General features: G+C 41.8%; 1 protein-coding gene across 1 annotated transcript; it reads left to right on the top strand.

Annotated features, from left to right (window-relative positions):
- Positions 1-11,881: 11,881 nt before the first annotated feature.
- LOC135447220 (uncharacterized) lies at positions 11,882-18,876 on the top strand. The gene is made up of 5 exons (XM_064712136.1): positions 11,882-12,490; positions 15,511-15,580; positions 15,816-15,996; positions 17,141-17,245; positions 18,609-18,876. Exons 1-4 carry the CDS (start codon positions 11,882-11,884, stop codon positions 17,229-17,231), a joined length of 951 nt encoding a protein of 316 aa, XP_064568206.1. The 3' UTR covers positions 17,232-17,245; positions 18,609-18,876.
- The last annotated feature ends 2,487 nt before the right edge of the window (positions 18,877-21,363 follow it).

Here is a 21,363-nt window from a genome sequence, read left to right as displayed (position 1 = left end):
TTTCAGCATGTGTCACTGTGGACATGTTTATTTGTTTAGTTACTTGATGAGGTGGAAACAGGACATAGTCACAAGGGATAACCACAGAGCAGCCAGGCTGGGAGTGCTCCTCACAGAGCTGTGCAAGTCTTGAACCAAAAAGTAAGAAAATATGAAGCTTGGCTGCCTCTGCCTCAAAAGGCAGGATCACCACAGTTTTGAGGGAGGAGATAATGAAAGGAGGCTGTAACTGCACATATACCACTCTGGAGGGGTTCTAGGAATTTCCCCATGTCTGCCAGCCCAAGATCCTGATGAGTGCAAAATATTGTGAAACTGTTGAGGATGTTTGTGTTTAAGTAGGAAACTGAAGATCCAGTGTGTTTGGCATCTTTTCTTCCTGACTTCTAATACCTTTCAGGCAAGAATCCTAGGCTGGAAACAGGTGGATCTTGAGGTGTAAATCTGGTGTATTTGCATCCTGATAGCTGCATGCACACTCATACAATCTTGGCATTGAAATGCTAGTGTTTGAAAATATGGAAAGGGGAAAAGTGGAACTACATTTGATAGTATTGTGAAGGAATTGCACTGCTTCTGAAGATTGTCTGATGCCTGCACTTGTTTTGAAGTCTGGGCGACTAGATTTTTTCCAGTTTCTATGATTGAGTTAATGTGCCAAGAGAAATACAGGGACTCTGTCAGTCCTATTCTGAGTCTAGGTGAGACTCAGGGATGGATCCCCACCATTATCTTCCTCACACGAATTTTTCTGGAGGCCTCTCCTTTGTTTACTGTCTCCTGGAACAAAATTTTCCTGCCACCCTGTTCAGACTACAAAGAAAGTGATTTTCGTTCCCCTTTCATCACTTTTATTTTATCAACTATCACCTTATCTCCAGCCTGAAAGGTGTCTTCATTTGAGTATAGCTCCAGGCCTCTACTTAAAACATTACAGACATGATACTGTTGAGTCTGTTGAGAGCAGTGATCCTGCTCCAGTGATCCTTTAAAATATGTAGATATAAAAAGTCCAGAATCAGTAATCCTTCACCTCTGTAAAATAATTACTTATTAGATTTTTATCAAAAATAAGGATGCTTAATTTGCTCTCTGAATATGTCTAGGGCTTACACAAATTACTTCATCACCAATGTTCTAATTATATAAAATAGAGGTGACTGTAAACAAAAAGCATCTTTTCTCAATAATTAGAAAAATATAAGTAGATCTAAATAAGTATAATATGTTGTTTGATTTTGAAAGATAGTAAATTTATCATGAAATGTCAGATAAACTCAGAGTTTGTCTTGATTCTAGCTCAATTTCACAAATTAAAGGCAAAAAAACCTAAGTTCATGGACTATGTTTTTAAATTCCCATCATTGGTGAATAAAAATCCCTATATCTTTTTATTTTAGATACAGTTAACTGTGTCAAATTTCTGAAGAAATGTTGCATCAAATGTGTATCTGTTGTTAGGTTCCTCAAGCTTGTGACAAACTGGGTAAAGGTAAAAAAAGAAACTCTTTGGTTTTGATATGCAGCAAAAGGATATTGAGATCATTCTTCTTTGATACAGATTCTTGTAGTGAATGGGTATCACCATCAGAGTGGAGTCTTATCCTGGCATTTCTTGCTAGAACAAGATTTGTATATTTTAACAGAGTATCTCTATATAATAGTCTGCACAAAGGTTGAGTCCCTAGTCCTTCTGCCCCATTCCCCCTGCCCATGAGAAGGATAAATTACTGCTGTGTATTTACTAAAGTTTTTCTTTATCTTCATTTACTATGTGCCCTTTAGCTCCCTGATAGGTAATTAATAATATATTTGGTCTTGGGGTTATTTGTATTTGTAACTTTTCTCTTGGGGAATCTTAACCAGTTTGAACTATATCTGACCTCATTTTTCAAGTTTTTCTTAAGAGCAAAGTTATTAATCTTCAGATTTCTCAAGCTGAGTCATGCATTAATGTTCTCAAAATAACAACCACAAAAAGTCCCTGCTAGCCTTTCACTTTTTTCAGATTTTGTTTGGGTAGATACCATACTAGCTAACCCAGAAAGGTAGTTTCAAGCTGTGGCCTCACAGATTTTTTTTGCACTCATGCTTTTGCTCTGATGTCATGAGCAGTACAATGTTGGCATAATCAAAAGTATAGTCATGTCCTTGAATGCTATTAAAATCACTTATGCATCACTTAAATCATGACAGCCATACATGCATGAACATATGCACACATTCATGAGGGTAAGGACTTTGCTAGTTTGGTAGGAGTCACTTCAATGATGCTTGTTACTAAAACCTTAAAATAACAGTAATAATGACTACTGGACTTTCAGATACATTTTTTGTCCATCTTTTGTATTGACATGCCTCCTCTTTTTTTTCCCCACAAAACTAGCAAACCACTCCTTTCTAATGTAAAGAGAAGGCAGAGCATTAATTGTTTGAGTGGAACATGGGGATAATAATTACAATGAGTCCCAAGATGCATTTAGTGATCCTGAAATCTGAGCATCAAAGCATTTCCCTTTGTTTCACATTCTCACAAAGCAAATCTATAGAGGCACTTGATGAATGTAATTTCCCCCCCTTTTTCTGCTGCAAGGACTGTTCTGGCTTCCTGCTATTGTCCCTGTTCTCCATTTTTGCCCCCATGCCTGGTGCATGTCTGTGCCATGTCTGTGCCACTGATTGCTTTTGTTGGCTGGTCACATGTGCTGCATGTTGCCTCACAACTCCTTGCCCTTCAGAAAACCCTTTAACTCCACTTTCCCCTCTGATAGCACAGCAGTGTGTCAGCAGCTCCTTATTTTTCATACTTAAACCACCTAGGCTGTGTAAGAGGCACAATATTGCTTTAGAGAGTTTTTAGTGGTGGCTTTTAATGTAGGAGACCACAACCTGTATGAGGCAGAAAAGGCAGGAATGAGAGCTGTTTATCAAAGTGATCATTACTGGTCTGACCAGTTGCACCAGGTCAATGGTGAACAATCCATTTCTTTCTGTGCCTGTCATGGTAAAAATATATTGTCTGTGTATTTTTGTGTGCTGCTGATCCCAAAAGCATTGCTAATTTCACCCAAATTCATGTAGCTTGGGTTTTTAACTGTGCATTAATTTTGGAGGTCCCCACTAGAGGTGGCATTAAAGGGAGAGATTTCTATAGATGTAAATCCTACCCCAAATTCCTCTGAGGCAGAAGGTGCCCAGCTTTCAAATCTCTTCCTTTCCAGCTCAAGAGAAGGTGGTTAGAAATTACTCAGAATTTGTGAAACTGTACACCAACTACGACCTCCATCTGCTGAAGAGCAGAGGATTCAGGGAACTGGTGTCAATGGCCAGAGCCACTCAGTGGGAAAAGGTTTGCAAGAAAAATAAAAGGAAAAAGAGAATGATCCCTATTTATCTCCTCCAGAACTGACCAAGCAGCTGTATATCCTCTTTAGGGGTCATACACAATCAGGATGGCAGGAGCAGGCTCAGCAGTTTCAGAGTTGAAAGCCTCTTGGACAAGCAGAGGCTTTGCTGGTAGATGTAATGTTTGTGCTTCCTTAGCCTGCTTCAGTGAATCCATTCGTCACTGCCTGTAATCTTCAGGTATTCTAGATCTTGCTGTTCTGTTCTACAGACCTTTATTCCACGACAAATAAATGAAAGTTGCAGTTTGTGACCTTTTTCTGCCTCTATGCATGCTGAATTTGAAATCACCACTACAGTAGACTCAGGAACGTCCATGTTAGCTCATCCCAATTAGATAATAAATATATCTGCTGGTTTCTGCACATGCAGTGGAATATTAGAAAACTGAAGTGTTTTCCTGTGTTTACCCATGGCTGTTTATATCTGGGTATGCTACCCTACATGTTACTATGGTCTTGCTTTGAAGTCTTGGACTAAAACTAGTACTGCACTGATTTCCAAAGCCTTTGTGTACATAAAAGAGTTGCTAATGATGCCAAATACCACTAGTAAATGCTGGATTTCACAATGTAGAAGAGATGAGCTAGGACAGGTTTCCATTCAAATGCATCATTCAGATATCTCCTTAGGAAACCTTACCAGAAGGTTTTAATTTGAAAAAAGCAAGGCAAACCTTTTCCATGAGCTTATACAAGTCAGAGACCAAATGTCTGCATTTCACTTTGGTCTTAGGAATCTGCAGATTCTGGTGCTTGTGAAGCTGAAGACCTGCATTATGTAGCTCTCATCACAGTTTTCAACAGATTTCTCTTAATATATGAGCTTCCTTAAATACCTTGATATCAGACAAAAGAGCCATTGTTCAATAATGTCAGAGAATGAGATGAGGATTAGTATTATTCCACCAGTCTAGTATACGCCTGGATAAGAATTTTATTTCCAGTAAAGTTTTGAAATTCCTTTGCAAGTCAGAATTAACTCAAACAGAGAAAGTTGAACCATTCATTTTCCTACATACTAATTCAGCCCTGTGCAGCTCCAGTGCACCCTATTTTTAATTTCACCTCTTTTTTCTTCATAGATATGCTTAGGTATTCATTCCCACAACTGTACAGTCCCATCAGTTTTGCCTGCAAACCTGAAATTTTCTATGAGGGCTGGAAATGAGCACCAGAAATTTTTAAAAAGTGGGATTAAATGCTTATGCTTGCAGTGCTACTGAGAAAAAGAGCTATGGAACCACAGGTGTACAATGGTACCTGGACAGCTGTGAGACCCTGGTGTGTTTTTTATTGCAAACCTCTTGCTCTATGGAAGGTGGACAGATGGTGAGGGTTTATCTCTTACAAGGCAAACATTTGGCTACCTCTTCTGTAGGAGTTTTTGACTACTTTATATAATCTCAGGAATACAAATACAGAAATTTGAAGCCAAAACAAGTCTTTCACACAACACACAGAAATGCTCAGTTGCTTGGTACTTTACTGTTCATCAAAATCTGGCCAATTCTTGAAAACAATTAAGCCAATCTAAGTCAAAATTCAGAAATATTCCATCAGATTTATACTATGACAAAATTTCACCACACTGGATCACTCATCAGCTCTGTAATCAAGGAAAGGCTGTTATGCTGCTATTTAATGCATAACCCTGCTATGGCTGATGAGGAAACCAGAGGTGCTTCCACACATCACTCATTTAGCAAAGCTCCCACTAACTGCACGTGACCAGGAGAGATACTCTGAGGCGGGGAAGGATTCTTGTGTCTCTGTGTGCACTTGATTCTCATCTCTCTGTTTATGTTTGGCTTGTCTTCTACATGTTCTGTTTTCTAAAATGGCCTCACATTCAAGTGACCATCTCATGTGGCTTAGCAGGAGAATCCATGCTGCCTTTGTGATGGGCTGTAATACACAATGCTGAGATTCCGGATTGTTGTGGAGGTTCCTCCAGAACTCAGATTCATTTACCTTCCAGATGGTGTCCCCTTCTCTGCCAAGACATCTCCCCTGGTTGGCAGCAGTGGCTGAACTGCCAAAGCTGAATGACAGCTGCTGCCTAAACTAGAATCAAACCAACAATTTGCAGGAAAAGCATCCTGTTCTGAGCAATCAGATTCCCAATTTGAGGAAGAATTATCTGCAACACCTTCACACTGAGGCATATGCCAATTTTTGGGTAAAGAACATGGTTTTCTGCCATTCAAGACTTCCATTTTATGGATAACCTAATTTGCTGCATATGGGGAGGGAAGGCACAGAATTTCTGACCTGTGTTTCCTGACAGTGGTAGACTTGACATGTGTTCTTTTTCCATTAAATTATATTGTTAGCTTTATTTATCTTCTCAACTTTTGTATAGGATGTTTCAGGATTTGTTAAAAGGTGTTTGCTACTCGGCTGGATGTGTGAATCCATACTACAACTGACTTTGAATAGATTGCTTTTCTACATTCACAATCCATCTTTCAACAAGCAGCACAAAAGAAAAAATCCAAGTAATGCTGATGGTTAGAAGTTTTCCCTGTTGTTCATCAAAAATAAGCACATTGTTAGCTTAAATCCAGCTGAGAGTTTTGAGGAGAGTGGAGAGAGGCTGCAAACCCCTGGTTGAAAACAAAGAATAAAAAAAAGGTTAAAAAAAGTGTAAATATAGTTTTTACAGATATCAGAAGGAATTTAAGAAAGGTGCACTGGATCTTGTACAACTTGTGTTTTTCTTCCACTGAAGTTTCCCCACATACTCTACAAATGCCTGCTTTAGCTGATGAATTTAAGACTATTATTCAGTACAATGTGTTTGCAAACACTGGAAGGGAATGTTTTTCTCCAATGAAAAGGGTTCTTTCACATAGCTGTGTTTCCATTCTTTCATGTGGGTGAGGTAATCTGTACCTAGCTAGTGCTTTGGAGTGTTTAAAAAGTGTTAAAAAATTTAAAAAAGAAAAATCTTCTATATTTTCTATGTATTAGATCCCTTTTATTCCCTTACAAGAGGCCAAGAACCTAAACAAAAGCCTGTCTATCTATGAAGAGAGCTGTCAGGCCAAAGAGGGTCTCACAGAGCCTTTGTTCACCTGTTTGGTTTGTCTAAAGCCTCTCATGCGAGTCGCATTTCTGAATGCTGTTGTTCATGTTTTATGGGAATGGCCAGCTGGTTGTGCTGGGTTTGTGAAATGCCTGCAGATAAAAAAACAGGTGATCATTTTAAAGGCTTTTGTGAAGGAGCTACCTTGAGATCTAGCCCAAGCTGACCGCAGTCCTTTGCATTTGGGGCTTGAGGCTCAGCGTGTCCTGTGCTGTTCCTGTGGTGTTTGGGAAGGCACAAAGGCTGGAGTTCCTTCTGTTCCACCCCTGCTCCCAGGGATTAGCCCTTAGCAGCAGTAACTAACCACAGAGGTCTTGCAGAGAAGCCAAACCCTATAAGCACAATTTGCATTTCCAGCACAACCCCAGCTATGGCAAAGGAGCTCAGCCCTCTTGGTTTCGACTGCCATGTCACCCAGATGAGTTATGTCACCATTATATGATACAACTCATTAAATGGAAGATAAGGTTATTCCCCTGTAACCTGAAGTCTGTGAGTTATATTGTTTCCGCACAGCACTATTAAGTCCAGCTTGATACACTTGCCTTAAATAACCATGCAGATAGGGATTTTGAACAGTTTTCTGTTGAATAGAGAGGGTTTAAATTAGAAGGGTGGCCTCAGCAATGCATTGTTCATATTCCTTGAAAGATCTCATGTTCAAAGACAACTCCTCGAGCTTCTGAGCGGCTCTGTGTTGCCATCGAGGTAATACATCAGTGCTAATACCCACGCTCAAGATCAGATGGGGTCATGGACAGGAAAAGAGAGCTTTTAGCTCTACATCTACCTCTTCCAGTTCTTCCCAGACAGCTTTGTTCAGCTCAGAGCAGGAAAACAGGAGGTCTGTCCTATCATTTCATACAGTCACATGATGGACTTCATGGGATGACACCATGGGGACTCACCTGGAATAGCCTTGCGGCTAAAAGGCTGCTGTGTGGCCTACCAGAGGGTTTGAAGGGATATTTACATCCTTAATAACACAAGACCTTCTTTGTAAGGGGGCAGAGGGAGATAGCATTATGGTCTCAGGAGCTCCTCATCAGCCTCCTCCTGGCCCTGGTCAGATTGATCTGACATACCAGCAAGAGGACAAAGCTGTGTAGGCACCTTGGTGGTGGCCTGTATCCACACCTAGTCCTCTTGAGTCCCTGTGCAGAGCAACCCAGAGGTGTCTTGTCTGGACAGCTTCAGGGAGTGGTGGATGCTCTCAAGGATGCTCTGCTTTCTGTCTCCCTCCAGCCCTCTACAGAGCAATTTTTGAGCTTGTAACCTTTACACCCTTTCCCTTTTTTTCCTGTTTGTTATCTCCTGGAAGCAGTTTTCGTTTGGGGTTTTGTGTGTTTGGTTTTTGGTTTGGGTTTTTTATATTGTTTTGGGCTTTTTTAAAAACCCTTTCCCTTCTGGGAAGGGCTTGAAGATTTTGTTAGAGCCAGGAGCAGATGAAGTGATATGCTGTCCTGGGTGCAGCCAATGGTTGCTTGGAGAACCTGGGAGCTTGGCTGTGACCCAAAAGGTCTAACCTGCCTGGAGATAAGGTGCTGGGCTCCTGGGGCTGGCAAGAGACCAGAGCGTGGTAAAAGCTGAGTTGCCCAATCAGGCTGAAGGGGTAGGAGCTCTGCTTGCTCTGGTAGAGACGGGAAGAAATGGCTCAGCTCTTTTGGAACTTACTAGTTCTGTCAGAAATTTTATATCTTGAGAGAAGTGTGATTTGAGTTTCCTAGTAATGGTTTGGTGAGCAGTGTGAGAAAGAACATAGGAATTTTCACACAGCAGTTGTTTTATAGGTTTTCTTGCAGTTGGTAATGGCTGGGACTTGGCCCATGGTTTTGAAACCCCAGGCCAGGACACACAGAAGAAAATCTTAGGTTTTGTCCAGAATTACTTTTTCTTTAGTTAACACAACTGAGGTCAGCTCCCAAACATGAGATTTCCATAAGCAGAAGATAACAAGCCCAGCTGAGGAGTTTGCACTGGAGATGTCAAGTTCAGCTGGTAGAAGTTTATATCTGGACATTTTCAGCCTACTGAAACTCAGGAAGACAATTTCCCCATGCAAATATTTGAGATTCTTAGCCTCAGACCATACGGCTGAATCTTGATGTTCATTGGGACATTTGAAACTACTTGGGGTTGGAAAATGTACCTGCAAAATGTAGGCAGTCATGTTTGACTGTGATGGAATTTCAGTTCTTGTAGCAGCCACACATACAAGTGCAGTATAACTGGTACCAGTGCTGTGTGCTGGAGTTCAGCTGGTGCATGTCTTCAGCCAGGCCCCACAGCTAAATGTATGCCTAACTATTTAAAACACTGTGACAGTGTTTTTAAATATAGGGTGGCATTACAACAACTTTACTCAGCAGTTTTCTGCAAATAATAGCCGCTTTATTAAAAAAATTCCAGATCAGCTTACAGCTTAACCTCAGTCATTGACAACCATTTATAATAACAAACCTCTACTTTTTGTGGAATGGGACTCATGCAAATTATTGAAAGATCAAACTCGTGGCTGACATACTTTTTAAAGATCTTTAAAATTAGATACCTCAGATATCCTTGCAGAGTGAATTAAAATGCAAGAGGTTTTTTAATTCTTCTGCAGGGGCTGCATTGGCAGCATGACCAAGTTGTGGCCAGGCTTGGGAGACTTGTGTCCCCTTGATGCTTCTGAGCCCAGGGTGACTCCCCTGTGCAGAGGTGTGCAAAGCAAAGGTCCCACAGCCATCACTGGTACAGGTGTTCACCTATCCCTCAGCCACAATGATTGATGAAGAAAAGCCTGAAGATTGTTCTTCCTCCACCTCCCAAAGGAATTTTTTGGCAGGTCTGGTTATTTCATCCAGACATTAAGAAGCTGTGTTTTATCTTCTTCCCATCACTGCCAAAAGCTCTGAATAAACTAGTGTGTCATAAAACAGCCTTCCTTTAGACCTCAGGTAATAAAAATAAAATAGAAATCATCACAACTTTTTTAAAAAAAGTTTAAAAACTGTGAGCTGAAAGTTTACAGCCAAATCTCCAATAAGCTGAAGATTTATTCATTTTTAAGAAGTGACTTCCCCAGTTGACAGGAGTTTAGAAATCTTCCTCAGGTACCTAGAATCTGTCCATCTCTTAATTTCTTTACCAAGAATTGATGTTAATAAATGGAGAAGACATTAATTTCTTCACACACAAAGACTCATGTTGCCACAGGGTCTCAACATCAACAGGGGCAAATTTTTCTGGCTTCACAATACAAAGCCAGCCATCCACATTAGCTTAGAAACCTGGCTGCACTTAATGCTCTTTCTTTTTTCCAACAAAGGCTCATTCCTGAAAACATCTTGTTCTTTGAATAATGGCCATTTTTGGATGTTTTTCTGTGATGGTCTTAGGCTTAGCAGGTTACTTGTGCTACTGGGTACCTTTCCCTGAGGGACTCTGCAGTGGGTGCAGTGCCGGTAACTGCAGCAGATTGAGTCCATCATTTTCTTTTGAAATTTTCAGAAACAGGCTGAAAATTGTTCTTACCACTGTTTTTCCTATTGAAGTCTATGGAAAATTAGAAGCAAATTCACAAAAGTACCTCTTCCATTAGAGACAAAAAAACTCCTTTTGAGGAGAGCTTGAAACCACATTGATGCTGCTGTACTTGATCTCTCAAATCACTTTTGCTAATTAATACATAATTTAAAGAAAGTTTACATCAAGTTTACAACTGAGGTACTAGGGTATTACTGTGCCTGCATACTGCAGGTTTAAGTTCAACTGCTAAAATATTCTTCTGATCACACTCTGTAGCAAGCGTATCAGGCTGGTCGTGTAGCATTAGGTCTCATGTAGAAAAGTCTCCTAAACCTTATGGACACAATCTTCCATTTTGCTTATAAATCAATAATAATGGTACATTTGACTTTTAATTTTTTATGTTCTTTTGTTTCAGAACTGGGACAGCAGATAAATGTACAAGTAGCTAAAGGAATCCCAGTTCCATCTCCAACTGTCTCTTCATAAAAGATTGCATATGCTGACAAAATACATACTGTGACCTTCCTTCTGCATTTCTTATTTATAAGGTTTCTGGAGAGGCACTCTGAAGATGCATTTCTTATTTAGAAGGAAAAATTCTATTGAAAGAGCAAATAATGTCTCTGAACATATGCTTATTCAAAAAATGTGCTTTTTCACATGGGATCATAGGAGCAGTCTGCTCCTCTGTAGCAGCAGCAAAGCAACTTTTCTTGCTGTTAAATTTTTACTTCTTCTCTCTGCAGAGTTTGCCATCAGAGAACTGCAGAGGGAGTGAAGGGACAATGATAGAGGTGGGGTGTACCACAGGTAAAGCACACTTCTTCCCATGTCAAAAATGCAAAGCAATACCCAGAAGCAGTTATGGCATTCAGGGACTTCACAGTCCCCTCCACTCTCAGATCCTGACTCTCCTGCTCGTGGCCAGTGGTGGCTGCCCCTCTGGCCTGGGCAGCATGGTCTGACAGACCATGGGGGGTTTCTAAGCATGCTAAGGAAGCTAAAACAGAAACATCTCCAGAATACCACAGTGGGATGATTCACAGATACGCAGCTCCACTACATTATCAACTATCCCAAGTCATGTCCGTGTCTCCTACATTTAATATGGAATTCTGTGCATTTTCTCCCCCTCCAAACAGGGGTTTAAAAATGGCCAGTACAAGACAAATTAAATTATTTCTCTAAATACTTCTGGAAAGCCAAACTCCTCCTCTGACACTTTAAAGCTTTATCTCCAGCTGTGTCTTGGCATATCTCCTCTGACCTGTTTTCCCTACACCCTCCTTGGGTATATTCTCACCATTAACTAAAGGCTGTCCCCCAAAACACGCCAGTACAGCATCCCGTGTGGCAGCTGCAGCTCAGCAGCCTCCTGTCTCCCCTCCACTTGCCCTTCTGGTCTCTGCCAGGCTTTGCTCCAGTTCTGCTTATTCCGGGGATTCAACACTGTCTGCCGACAGGTAGCCATGTGCTTCCCGACATTACTCCCAACTGTGGGAATTGCCCCAAAACATCTCTGCTGTTGCACGGCCTTAGCCAGCATCTCTTTAAAATGCAGGCTCCAGGTGATTGACTTCCAAGTAAGAGGAGCTGAATGGGTTTAGACAGATTAACATTCTAGCAGTAAGTGGCAGTCATTCCAAGGAGCTAAATCAAATTCTCAAGTGCTCATTAGCAACAGGGGAGAAAGAAAAAAGAAAAAGAAAAAAAAAGAAAACAGAAAAAAGAAAAAGTAAGGGGGAAAACTAGTTTGAGAGCATAAAAACAACGAGCACATAATGGAGAGACTTGGTGGAAGCTGTTTTTTCATTCGAGATTTTCATTGAGGGCCATCTCCCTAAACCAGCAGGTCAGGGGGTGCTGCTGCATGGCATTTCCTTGTAACACAAAGTGCGACGGTGCCGTTGACCCAGGGTCACTCCAAGTTCAGGATCAGCCCGGTCCGTTTGTCCGGCTGGGTGTGTGTAAGCGCTTCGGTGTCAGAGGGAGAGCTGCCGCAGCTGCCGCTTGCTGTCCAGCCTTGGAGGGACTGCTCTGCACCCTGCAAAACAAAACACAAGTCTGCTGTGATGAGTTCACTCGGGTCGTCCAGGGCACTTGGTGTGCTCGCAATAATTTGTCTGTTTGGAGTGTCCCAACGGGACAGAATTGCAGCAATGGTTGCGAGGGGGAGGCGATAGGGACGCTCACAACTGAGCAATCCGGGCAAGAAATGCTGCTCTGTCCGGGGCGTGCAGGGACCGTGGCTGCACCGCAGGTTCTGGAAGGTGCCCTGGCACTGGCCATTGCCAGAGTCCCCGCTGAGGAGGGCGGCACAGTGGCCCTGGGGCAGCGCTCCCGGCCCGGCATCCTGCGCTGCGCTCCGCTCCTGCTGCCGCATGGCCCCGCTGCTCCCAACCGGACCCACCGCCCCTTCCCTCCTGCTGTCCTCGTCCAGGCTTGGGAGCAGGGGGAATCCTGGGCCCGGATCCTGCTGGTGAGTGGAGCAGTTTACATTTATACAAAATATTTACAGTTTATACTCAAGCTTGTTTTCCTAGAGTTCTGCAAATCATGCAAACAGATTTTTGCAGTTTAGGCAGTTGCTCTGCAGAACTTCACCTGTTCTCACTAAAAGAATATGAAAAGACATAAATAGGAAAGATTTGAAATTATTAACAACTCATCCCATGAAAGTAAAACCAGCTCTACCTGAGTGCAGAGGGAAGTCCCCATTTACCTTTTACATTTCAGAAAAAGCAGAGGCAAATCCTGCCTCAGGTTCCCTTTGCCGCTTGATTTACTTGGAGAAATATTTTCACTGCTGTTCCACACAGCACTAATGAGTTTAAAACTCAGTGGGTTCACAGCAGCTGAACGGAGACGAGAGCATAACCCTGAACTGTACCCAGCTACAGACTCGCCTGCAGGAAAGGAGGAAAACCCAAAAGCACTCTACAGGCTTGAATGCTTGAAGAAAATTGTCTAAGGGATTGGTTTAAATCAGGCACCCACACCTGGCTTTGTACACATCAGAGTTCCTGATGCCAGCCCTCCCAGGTTCTGCTTGGCTGCTGGCTCATGCTGCTCCATTCCCTGAACCCTCCACCTGCTCTGCACAGTGCGCTTTGCCTAAGTGAAGCTCACCCTTGGCACAGGAGCATGATGGAAAGTGCTTGGGTGTTCTGGCAGCAGAGCCAGCATTAAGCCTGGAGACAGTTGAATACATTCCTTTGACCGGCACCCACATTTTTCAATGCCTTTTAGAAAGCGGCTTTCACTGAAAAAAGAAACAGCAGCAAAGAGATCAAGATGTCAGGAAATGCTTTTGCTGACTTGGTGTGAAGAAAATATTTTTCTTATCCAAAGCAGCAGAAGAAGCTGAATAAGTCACTTGACCTTCCTTCCTTTCCTCTCCTTACCCTCTAGGCCTTCTGCCTCTGCAAAGGATCTTTCTTCAGCCATTTGCCATCCTGTCTAGCACATTTGTTCATTATTTTTCCCCTTACATAGTCAGCTCCTTGGACTGTTCAAAACACCTCTTGATTTGCTCCTACCTTGCACTGATGGACATGGCAAAGTCTTCTGCTTGAATCCATCACACACACAGTGGTTATAGCATTTTGCTTAAACAGCAGCTGAAATGATGGCACTTGAGTTTTCTTTCTGGTGTTCTGAATCTCTCTGCTATAGTCTCAATAGTTTACAAGCTGCAAATTTGTGGATCTAAGACCATTATGCTTGAAAGCACTGCATACTGCAAAAATTCGTGCAGGAATTTGAGTCATTTTGCTAGGAAGTGTCATGCATAGCTCTCATGATCACTATTACAAAGTATGATCCTAATTAAAAGAAACCCAAACCTCAAAAAGCACCTTTGTGTTAAGAATCCTGATCGTTTGCTAGTGTAAATTATTGGTTTTTTTCCCTTCTCCTCTGGATTTCTTTGATCCTTTAAGCCATCACAGGTAAGGAGCAGAAAGCTGGATCTTTTTTGTTTGCTATCTCATGCATCCGCCCTGCAAGTACAGTCCCCACTGCAAGCTCTGTGGGCACAACATCGTCTCCAGGTTCATAATTAACAGTGATGGTTAATGGCAAAGTATGTCAGAAACTGTGGGAATTACTGTTCATCCCTTAAGGAAGGGGGATGCACAGGATGACCTCTCAAAGTCTCTTCCAGCACTGTGACTCTGGGACAACACAAAGCCAAAAGTCCCCCAGCTTGTTTTTCTAGCAGTCAGCTCTTTGCAGGGCTGCAGCTAACAGCCAGGAAAAAACATCCTTCCATCTGCAAGGAGAGTTCATTGATAGGTATGCAAAACTCTCCTGCCATGAAATATTTTTATAAATATTTGTTTATTTTCTTCCAATTATTACCACAATTGTACTATGATGCTAGCTGCTAATGGCAGGCTCTCTGCTCCAAATTATGCTTTTTGTGACATCTGTAATGTATGGATCAGGAAATGGAGCCCCAGTTGCAGGGGATGTCCTGCTGTCTTGTTAGTTTAGAGACTTCAGCCCAATGAACTTTTTTAGAATTCAGTCCAATGATATATAGTAAAATTACTATTTTCTTACCTGTTTCTGTTGAAACAGGTTTATATTAGAGAAGGAAGGAGACACCATATCTCAGAGATTTAGATTTTTGCAGAGTCATTTTCATCATTGCTCTTCTATCTTCCACAAGAAAACTAGGAACAACAGCACACAAGTCAATGAAAATTTCAATTTTCAGTAAAGATACTCACCTTGAAAGGGGAAAATTAGTTCACCTGGTGAACCTTTTCATGATGATAATGTGAATGAAAGTGTGATGGCCTGAAACTGATGCCACTGCAGTAGCTTGTGGGCATGAACAGGTTTGTTCCCAGGTGGTGACCATTCCTTGATAACTGAGCATTTCCTCCCTGCTGCCCTCAGTAGCACCTCCCTGGCGGCTCAGGGGCTGTTTATGCTGAGTGAGATGGCTCTGACCAGAACAACATTTTGAGAGTGCATATAGGATTTCTTTGTCAGCTCAGCTTCAGCTTGTACTAACAAAGTGGATAGGAGAGAATAGGGTCAGAGCACTCTAGGATTTTGTGTGGCTTCTGTTTGAAATGTTTCTCAGATGCTCAAAGCATGCTTCTAGATTTCTCCACATGCTCCTGCACACTGGGTAGAATCTATGATTTTTTTTCTACCTGCAGTTTAAACTGGTGAATTTTAGGAAAAGCTGCCGTGGAGAGGGAAGGGAAGGGAAGGGAAGGGAAGGGAAGGGAAGGGAAGGGCTTTGTCCATTGTAGTAGGAAGTGCTGCTAAAACCTCGTTATATCAGCACTGGCTAGAGGGAAGGTGCTCCTGACTCTGTGCCATTCCTCTCCATCACCCCTGCTTAAAACAATACCAGCAGATATTTTGGCTGTGTCAAGGTTATTATTAGCAAACCACTAATTACTAAGCTAATAGAATTAAAATAAACACCCCACAATTAAGGCCTATAAAATTCATATAATCTCTCTAATTTTGTAGGAGCAGTCTGACAGGGATGGCAGAGCCCCATTACATGGCACAGAGGGTGGCTGGCTTCCAGCTCGTCAGTGTAAGTCATCAGCTCTGTGGCAACTTTTGCTTCTTACTGCTGTTGTTAAGAGAGTATTTGAGGGTGCACAGATTTATTTGATCTTCACTTACTAAGACTAGACTAAGCCATTAGTTTTTCTTCTGGTGAATCCCATTAATTAACCTGCCAGATATCTCATCAGAGTCCCTAATGGGAACACCTACAGAAGAGCTAATGTTTATTATGGTCACTAATATAGTTTATCTTACTGTAGATGTGGATGGACTTGGTCACGGATCAGGATCCTGTTATGCCAAATGCTGCCAAATGTGTATCACATCCCATGTTTTTCTCTGCAGAACTTTTCATCTGAATACACTGTGTCAAGAGATATTCCTTGAGGTAGAGCACACCTGGACTAAAAAGATGAAACAGCAAGAATTGCCTTTTTTGTTGTGAGTTATACTCAAAAAATATAAATGTACCTTTAAAAGTCCTACTTATTTAAAAGTGAAATTAACTGTATCTGTGCCCCTCTTTGTGACTGTGTTCCAAATTCTTCCGCTTGCCTTGTTATGTATAATCAGAACTCATAGTTTTATTTTGATCTTGTTCTTATTCATGAATTGATGTATGCAGTGCTAAACATTTGCTTTTAGATTAATTTTTTAAAGAACACTGAATTACTTAGAATGTTGCAACTAAGACTAAAATAAAGCATGAATTTTAATGTGCCATATCTTTCATTCAAGCATATACAGTCTGCACTTTTCACATAGGCTGGATGAATTTTATCTTTACACTACATTTGAAATTAATTTTCAGCTGGGGAGGATTTACTTGCTCTCTAGAATCGACTTGTTTGAACTCTCAAGTTAAGCTGAAAAGATGCTGTGAAATATTGAAAAAAAGGAAGAAACAGAAACATACAAAAGTTCATTGTTACCTAACTGCAAGACACTGCTAGTAAGGAAATTAAGCTGGTAAATATGCTTTCTGTATAACACCTCAAAACCGTGTTATACTGTTCATCTTGCTGCTATGAATCTGAAGGGGCTGGTAAGTGTAGGCATCTTCTCCAAATATTGCAGCAAGACACATTGTGCTGCTGTTATAAGATGATCAGTTATGAAATTATTTTCATAGAAATTTTCAAAACTGGACTTCAGCGCTGCTCAGAGTGTTCCTGCCTGAGCTGGCCACTCTCTCTAGGTTTCAAGCAGACTAGACAGGCAAGCAGAATGGTTTTAGATTTCCTCTATCCAGTTTTGAGACTACACCTATTGAGACTAAGTACAAAACTCTTATAATGGCTTACAGTTCAATTAGTTTTTCAACATGATGTGGGGTTTCTGCATGATTTGTCTTTCTCTTAAAAAAAAAAAAGATTTAAAAAAAGAGAGAAAAGAAAAAATATTGTGGCCTCAACTACTTTCCTGTCACAAAGATTTCTGTTCCTATTTCCCAGATAGATGTGTGGACTTTTTGTCATGTTTAATTGCTCCTTGTCCCTCCATTGCTAATGCTTATCTTTCTTAGTCTGCATTCTCTTTTTTCCTTGTGCATCACCAATTATTAATTATTGTGTAATTTTTGGAGGGTAAGAGCCATGGAACTGGATGATGGCACTTGGTGTTTGAGGTTTACTCAGCAGTGGAAGAAGGCAGCAGCTGCCCAAAGCCTGGAATGAAAAAACAATCAAAGGTGATCAAGGGCTCAATCTTACTATTCATTTTGCCCTATCATGGCGCCATGGGAATATTTTAAGGAATCATTTCAAAAATTAGTTTGATCTCATGGAGGTTGGTTTCTGACACCTGTCACCCAGTATTGAAGGAGCTCCTGTACCAGAGTGGGTATTAGAAACAAAAACAATCTCCAAATTTGAGTCGTGACCCAGAACATTGATGGGAGTCGAGGCAAATGTAAAGGTAGCCATAATTTTCTGCTGAAATTTGTCTTTGGGCATATGTTCTCCCAGGGTTAGATGGTCAAGAACATGAAAACTGAATATTTTTACAAAAAGTGTTACTTAAAAGTGTTCAAAGGTTTTAGAAAGAGTTTTAAACTGAAAGAGGATACATTTCTACTAGATTTTATGAAGAAATTCCTCACAGTGAGGGTGTTGGGACACTGGAGCAAGTTGCCCAGAGAAGTTGTGGATGACTCATCCCTGGAGCACCCTGGTGTATCTAGGGAAGGGTGTCCCTGCCTGTGACAGGGGTTTGGAATTGAAGATGGTCTTTAAGGCTCTTTCCAACCCAAAACATTCTATAGGGCCTTGATTACTCATGGGTGGGTAGACTGAAGATAATTGAGGGCTCAGAATCTCCAAGCCAATGCACAGAAGAGAGAAGAAAAGTGACAGGTTACAGCAGTGCAGATGAACAGTCCTACCGAAAGCCTGTGGAGGAGCCTTCTGATTTAGCATCATCTGTTGCTGAAATAAAGTATTTCATGATTATCTGATTTCTCCTGCATCCAGAAAATTCCTGACTTTGTTGCAAATTGCTAATTTAAAAAAAATAATTTTACCTGGCTATTTAAATTGAAAAGAATATCAGTGTTTATTGACATAAGGCTTGTGTATCTGAGCAACCTTCCTGTTTGATGGCTTCCTTTTGTGCATTATAGTCCCACAGCCTGTGGGACTCCTGTATCCTGCTGGAGCACTTCTGTCCATTGGAGTGTGGAAGGCGTTCGGCTCTCACCATTATTTTCAAGTCCCTGAGTCATCTGAGTCCTTTTTTTTGGTAACCACCCATGGCTATTACAGGATGTGTGTGAACACTCCCTCCCTCCCTCCCTCCCTCCCTCCCTCCCACAGTCACAAACCTTCCTGGTTGTTCCCCTGATCTCTGCTCAAGCTCACACCCAGACGAGCACACAGATGTCTACATGCACCACAGTGATATCTGAGGTTGTCATGGTGGCCTCTCAGACCTTGCTGCTTATGTGTGCTGAGAGACAGAGAAGTAAATTTAGGCCATGTCTTTCCTCTCCTCCCCCTTTTAAAAAGGATTAATAAATAGCTGAATTCTTGGCTTGACTTTTGTTCTGTTCTTAGGTCTTGCTTCAGTACATAACGATAATTTCCTGCTGAACTGCTTCTGCTGCACTTTGCCTGTTTCACTTCCCTTCCAAAAGAAGTGACTGCAGAGTAAATACCGGACCAGAACAGTGTGACTCCCAGCCAGGGTTAAATCTGACCACAGAGCCTTGTGATTTGACCCAGCTTCTGATTTCACCAGCAATGGCTTCCAGTTTTGAGCTAAAGTGTGTTTGCTGTGAGGAGAGCACCCAAGTTTTCAGCTGTGAATTCTCAATAATATGCAAAGAAGAAGATAACCTGTGCAAACTATCTACTCTTCTGAGCTGCAAAACTGTCAGAGAAGGGTAATACTACGTTCAGAGTGGTTTGCCCTTGCTTTTTCAGGTCCTCATTTTATTATGAGGACTGGAAAACCACTTTGTATGTGTGAGAGAGCTCAGCATAATAACAATGGAAATGACTATATTATTTTTGTGCTGGAGGTGGTTGTGGTTCTGTAAAAGTGTGGAGCTCTATTCCCTCCAAAGCTTTAATAAAACCAAGAGGGAAGAAGAGCAACAGCTTGTTGCATTGTTGCTCTGAGTTGTGGGTTTGGTTGGAGGGTTATGTAAGGGCGTGTTTGCATACAGCCATGGTGCATCATGCAGACACCCCTGAACAAAACCACCCCAATGTGTCCCTCTGGCCAGAACCCCCCAAAGGCTGTTTGCTACCCAAACAATTTGCAGCAGGAGCACGTGGCATATATACCAACCTGCCAGCTGCCCCAGCTAAAGGGCTTACATCAAAGAGAAGCAGCTGGAGCTGTGACACATTGTACCCCCAGCCTGGGCTGATGGGGACAGAGCCCCTGGCAGCTCACAGGCCCTGGGCCAAGGGCAGCAGCTGCTCCTCTGCTGCTGGGGGCTCCTGCACAGGGCAGATTCCAACCCACTGCTTTGTGCCTGGCTCCCACAGGTGTAAATGGCTGCACAGAGACCCAGGGCCTGGAGGTGGAGGAGAGTTATTGCAGTGAGATGAAGGGCAAAGAGAAGTCAGCAGCTTCAGCACAGCCAGGCAGGCAACAGAGCTTCTGCCAGGGCCCGGTGAGAACACACCTCCAGCCTTGTCAGCCCCATCCCAAAACACAACACTGGGAGCCTCACTGCTGTCACAACAGATAGCCTTTAGGAGTGACTCAAAGAAAGGACAGCAGTGGCTTTACCCCCTTCTTTTTGGGGGGATTGTATTTGGTGTGAAGACAGCATGGAAGAACACATGAAGTTACTTGTAGAAAAGCAAATATTACCATGACTCTGGCTGGTGCTGCTGAAGCTGTGGAAAGACAGAGGCAAAGTGCTGAGATGGAAACATGAATAAGAAGGGCTGAGAAATGATGAGTTTAAATGAAAGCCTGAATCTGAAATGTGTGTAGATGAAGCAGCTTCTGAGAGGGTCAGGATGCTCAAACCAAGCAGGAAAGCAAGAGCTGCAGGCTGGGAAGAGATGACGGGGGGCCACAGTGACCTCTGTCACAAACTTCATGGAAGTATCACAAACAAGATCTTTCTGAAGAAGAAGATGCCGTGTTACAGACTAAGCATATTGAGATCCTAGGAAGGGACATGATTTCACAGACCACTATCAGAAATGCTTACTCTGCAAACTTCAGCTTTAACTGGGAAAAAAATCAAATGCTGTGTGATTGCAGACTTATTTACAGACTCTTTGATTACTAAATTATATTCAAATGTTTAACCTATAGTATGAAACATTCTGTGTTAGAAAACTTAAACAAAATTTAGAGTTGAAGGTAGAGGCTTTTTAATTTTTGACAAAAGTAGCAGGTGTTCTACTTCTCCAATTACTTTTCTGATAATTAGAAATTCATTCTTGAATGATATACTTTCACTTATTCATAGTTTCCCAATTAGAGAGAGGGTGAAAAAAACATTTTGCCATAATCTCCCTAATGAAATGCAGTCACCAAACTTGCAACATGCAGTTTTCTTGCTGCAGTGAAGTCAGCTATTGGGCAGGAGTGACAAACTCTACAATAGGTATTTCACAAAACTGATAATATAGTAAGCCATATTCAGAAGGAAAAATTACAGTTCAGGAGACACAGCCCTCCAGAAACACACTGCAAACCTCCTGACATTTTTTATTGCAATTTTAAGATCAGTTTTGGAGGACACCTTTCTTAATCAAATACTATTGCCTTTAAAGATTAGTGTTCACAGCCTAATCATGCTGCACTTAGCTTAATTTGCTTTGCTATGGTCTCATTAAATTCTTTCTTTTGGTCAGAAACCCTGCCATGGCTTGGCAGAGAAACAGGAAATTTCTTCTCCATGTTGGAGGGTTGTGACTGCTCTTTCATTTTAACGCACAGACTGGAGAGTGCTGCAGCAAATTGCATGTGGGTCACCCCTTCCTTCATATGTAAGGAGCTCACAAGCCCTCACAACACTTCGTCAGCTGGACAACTGGGATAAAAGGGAAAAAATAATCCTTGTGTCAAAAATGTCTCAGATTGTAATTCTATCACTTAGATCTAATGTTTAATTTTAGGTTACCTAAAACCTCAATGGCAACAATTCCTACAACTGATTGATTGTTGAGGTTGCTTTTGTCCTATCTCAGCTTGTGATACATTCAGCATTTGGTGGTCAAGAAGAGACTTTCCTGAATTGCTCCTCTCCTTTGTGCTGAGAAAGTGCACTTAGGGAACAACCTGGCACCATTACCTGTTATTTGATCTGGAATCTGTGAACCAGAGTAAAGCACA

This window comes from Zonotrichia leucophrys, chromosome 4, assembly GCF_028769735.1.
Source record: "Zonotrichia leucophrys gambelii isolate GWCS_2022_RI chromosome 4, RI_Zleu_2.0, whole genome shotgun sequence".
NCBI lineage: Eukaryota > Metazoa > Chordata > Aves > Passeriformes > Passerellidae > Zonotrichia > Zonotrichia leucophrys.
This window is presented reverse-complemented; position numbering and strand designations above follow the sequence as displayed.

Bases quoted from the DNA above. Each gene is read 5' to 3' on its own strand.
- LOC135447220 (XM_064712136.1), top strand. From the start codon at position 11,882: ATGGCATTTCCTTGTAACACAAAGTGCGACGGTGCCGTTGACCCAGGG. The intron at 12,491-15,510 runs GTGAGTGGAGCA...CTAATTTTGTAG, and splicing joins CCTGGGCCCGGATCCTGCTG to GAGCAGTCTGACAGGGATGG. The intron at 15,581-15,815 runs GTAAGTCATCAG...ATCTTACTGTAG, and splicing joins CTGGCTTCCAGCTCGTCAGT to ATGTGGATGGACTTGGTCAC.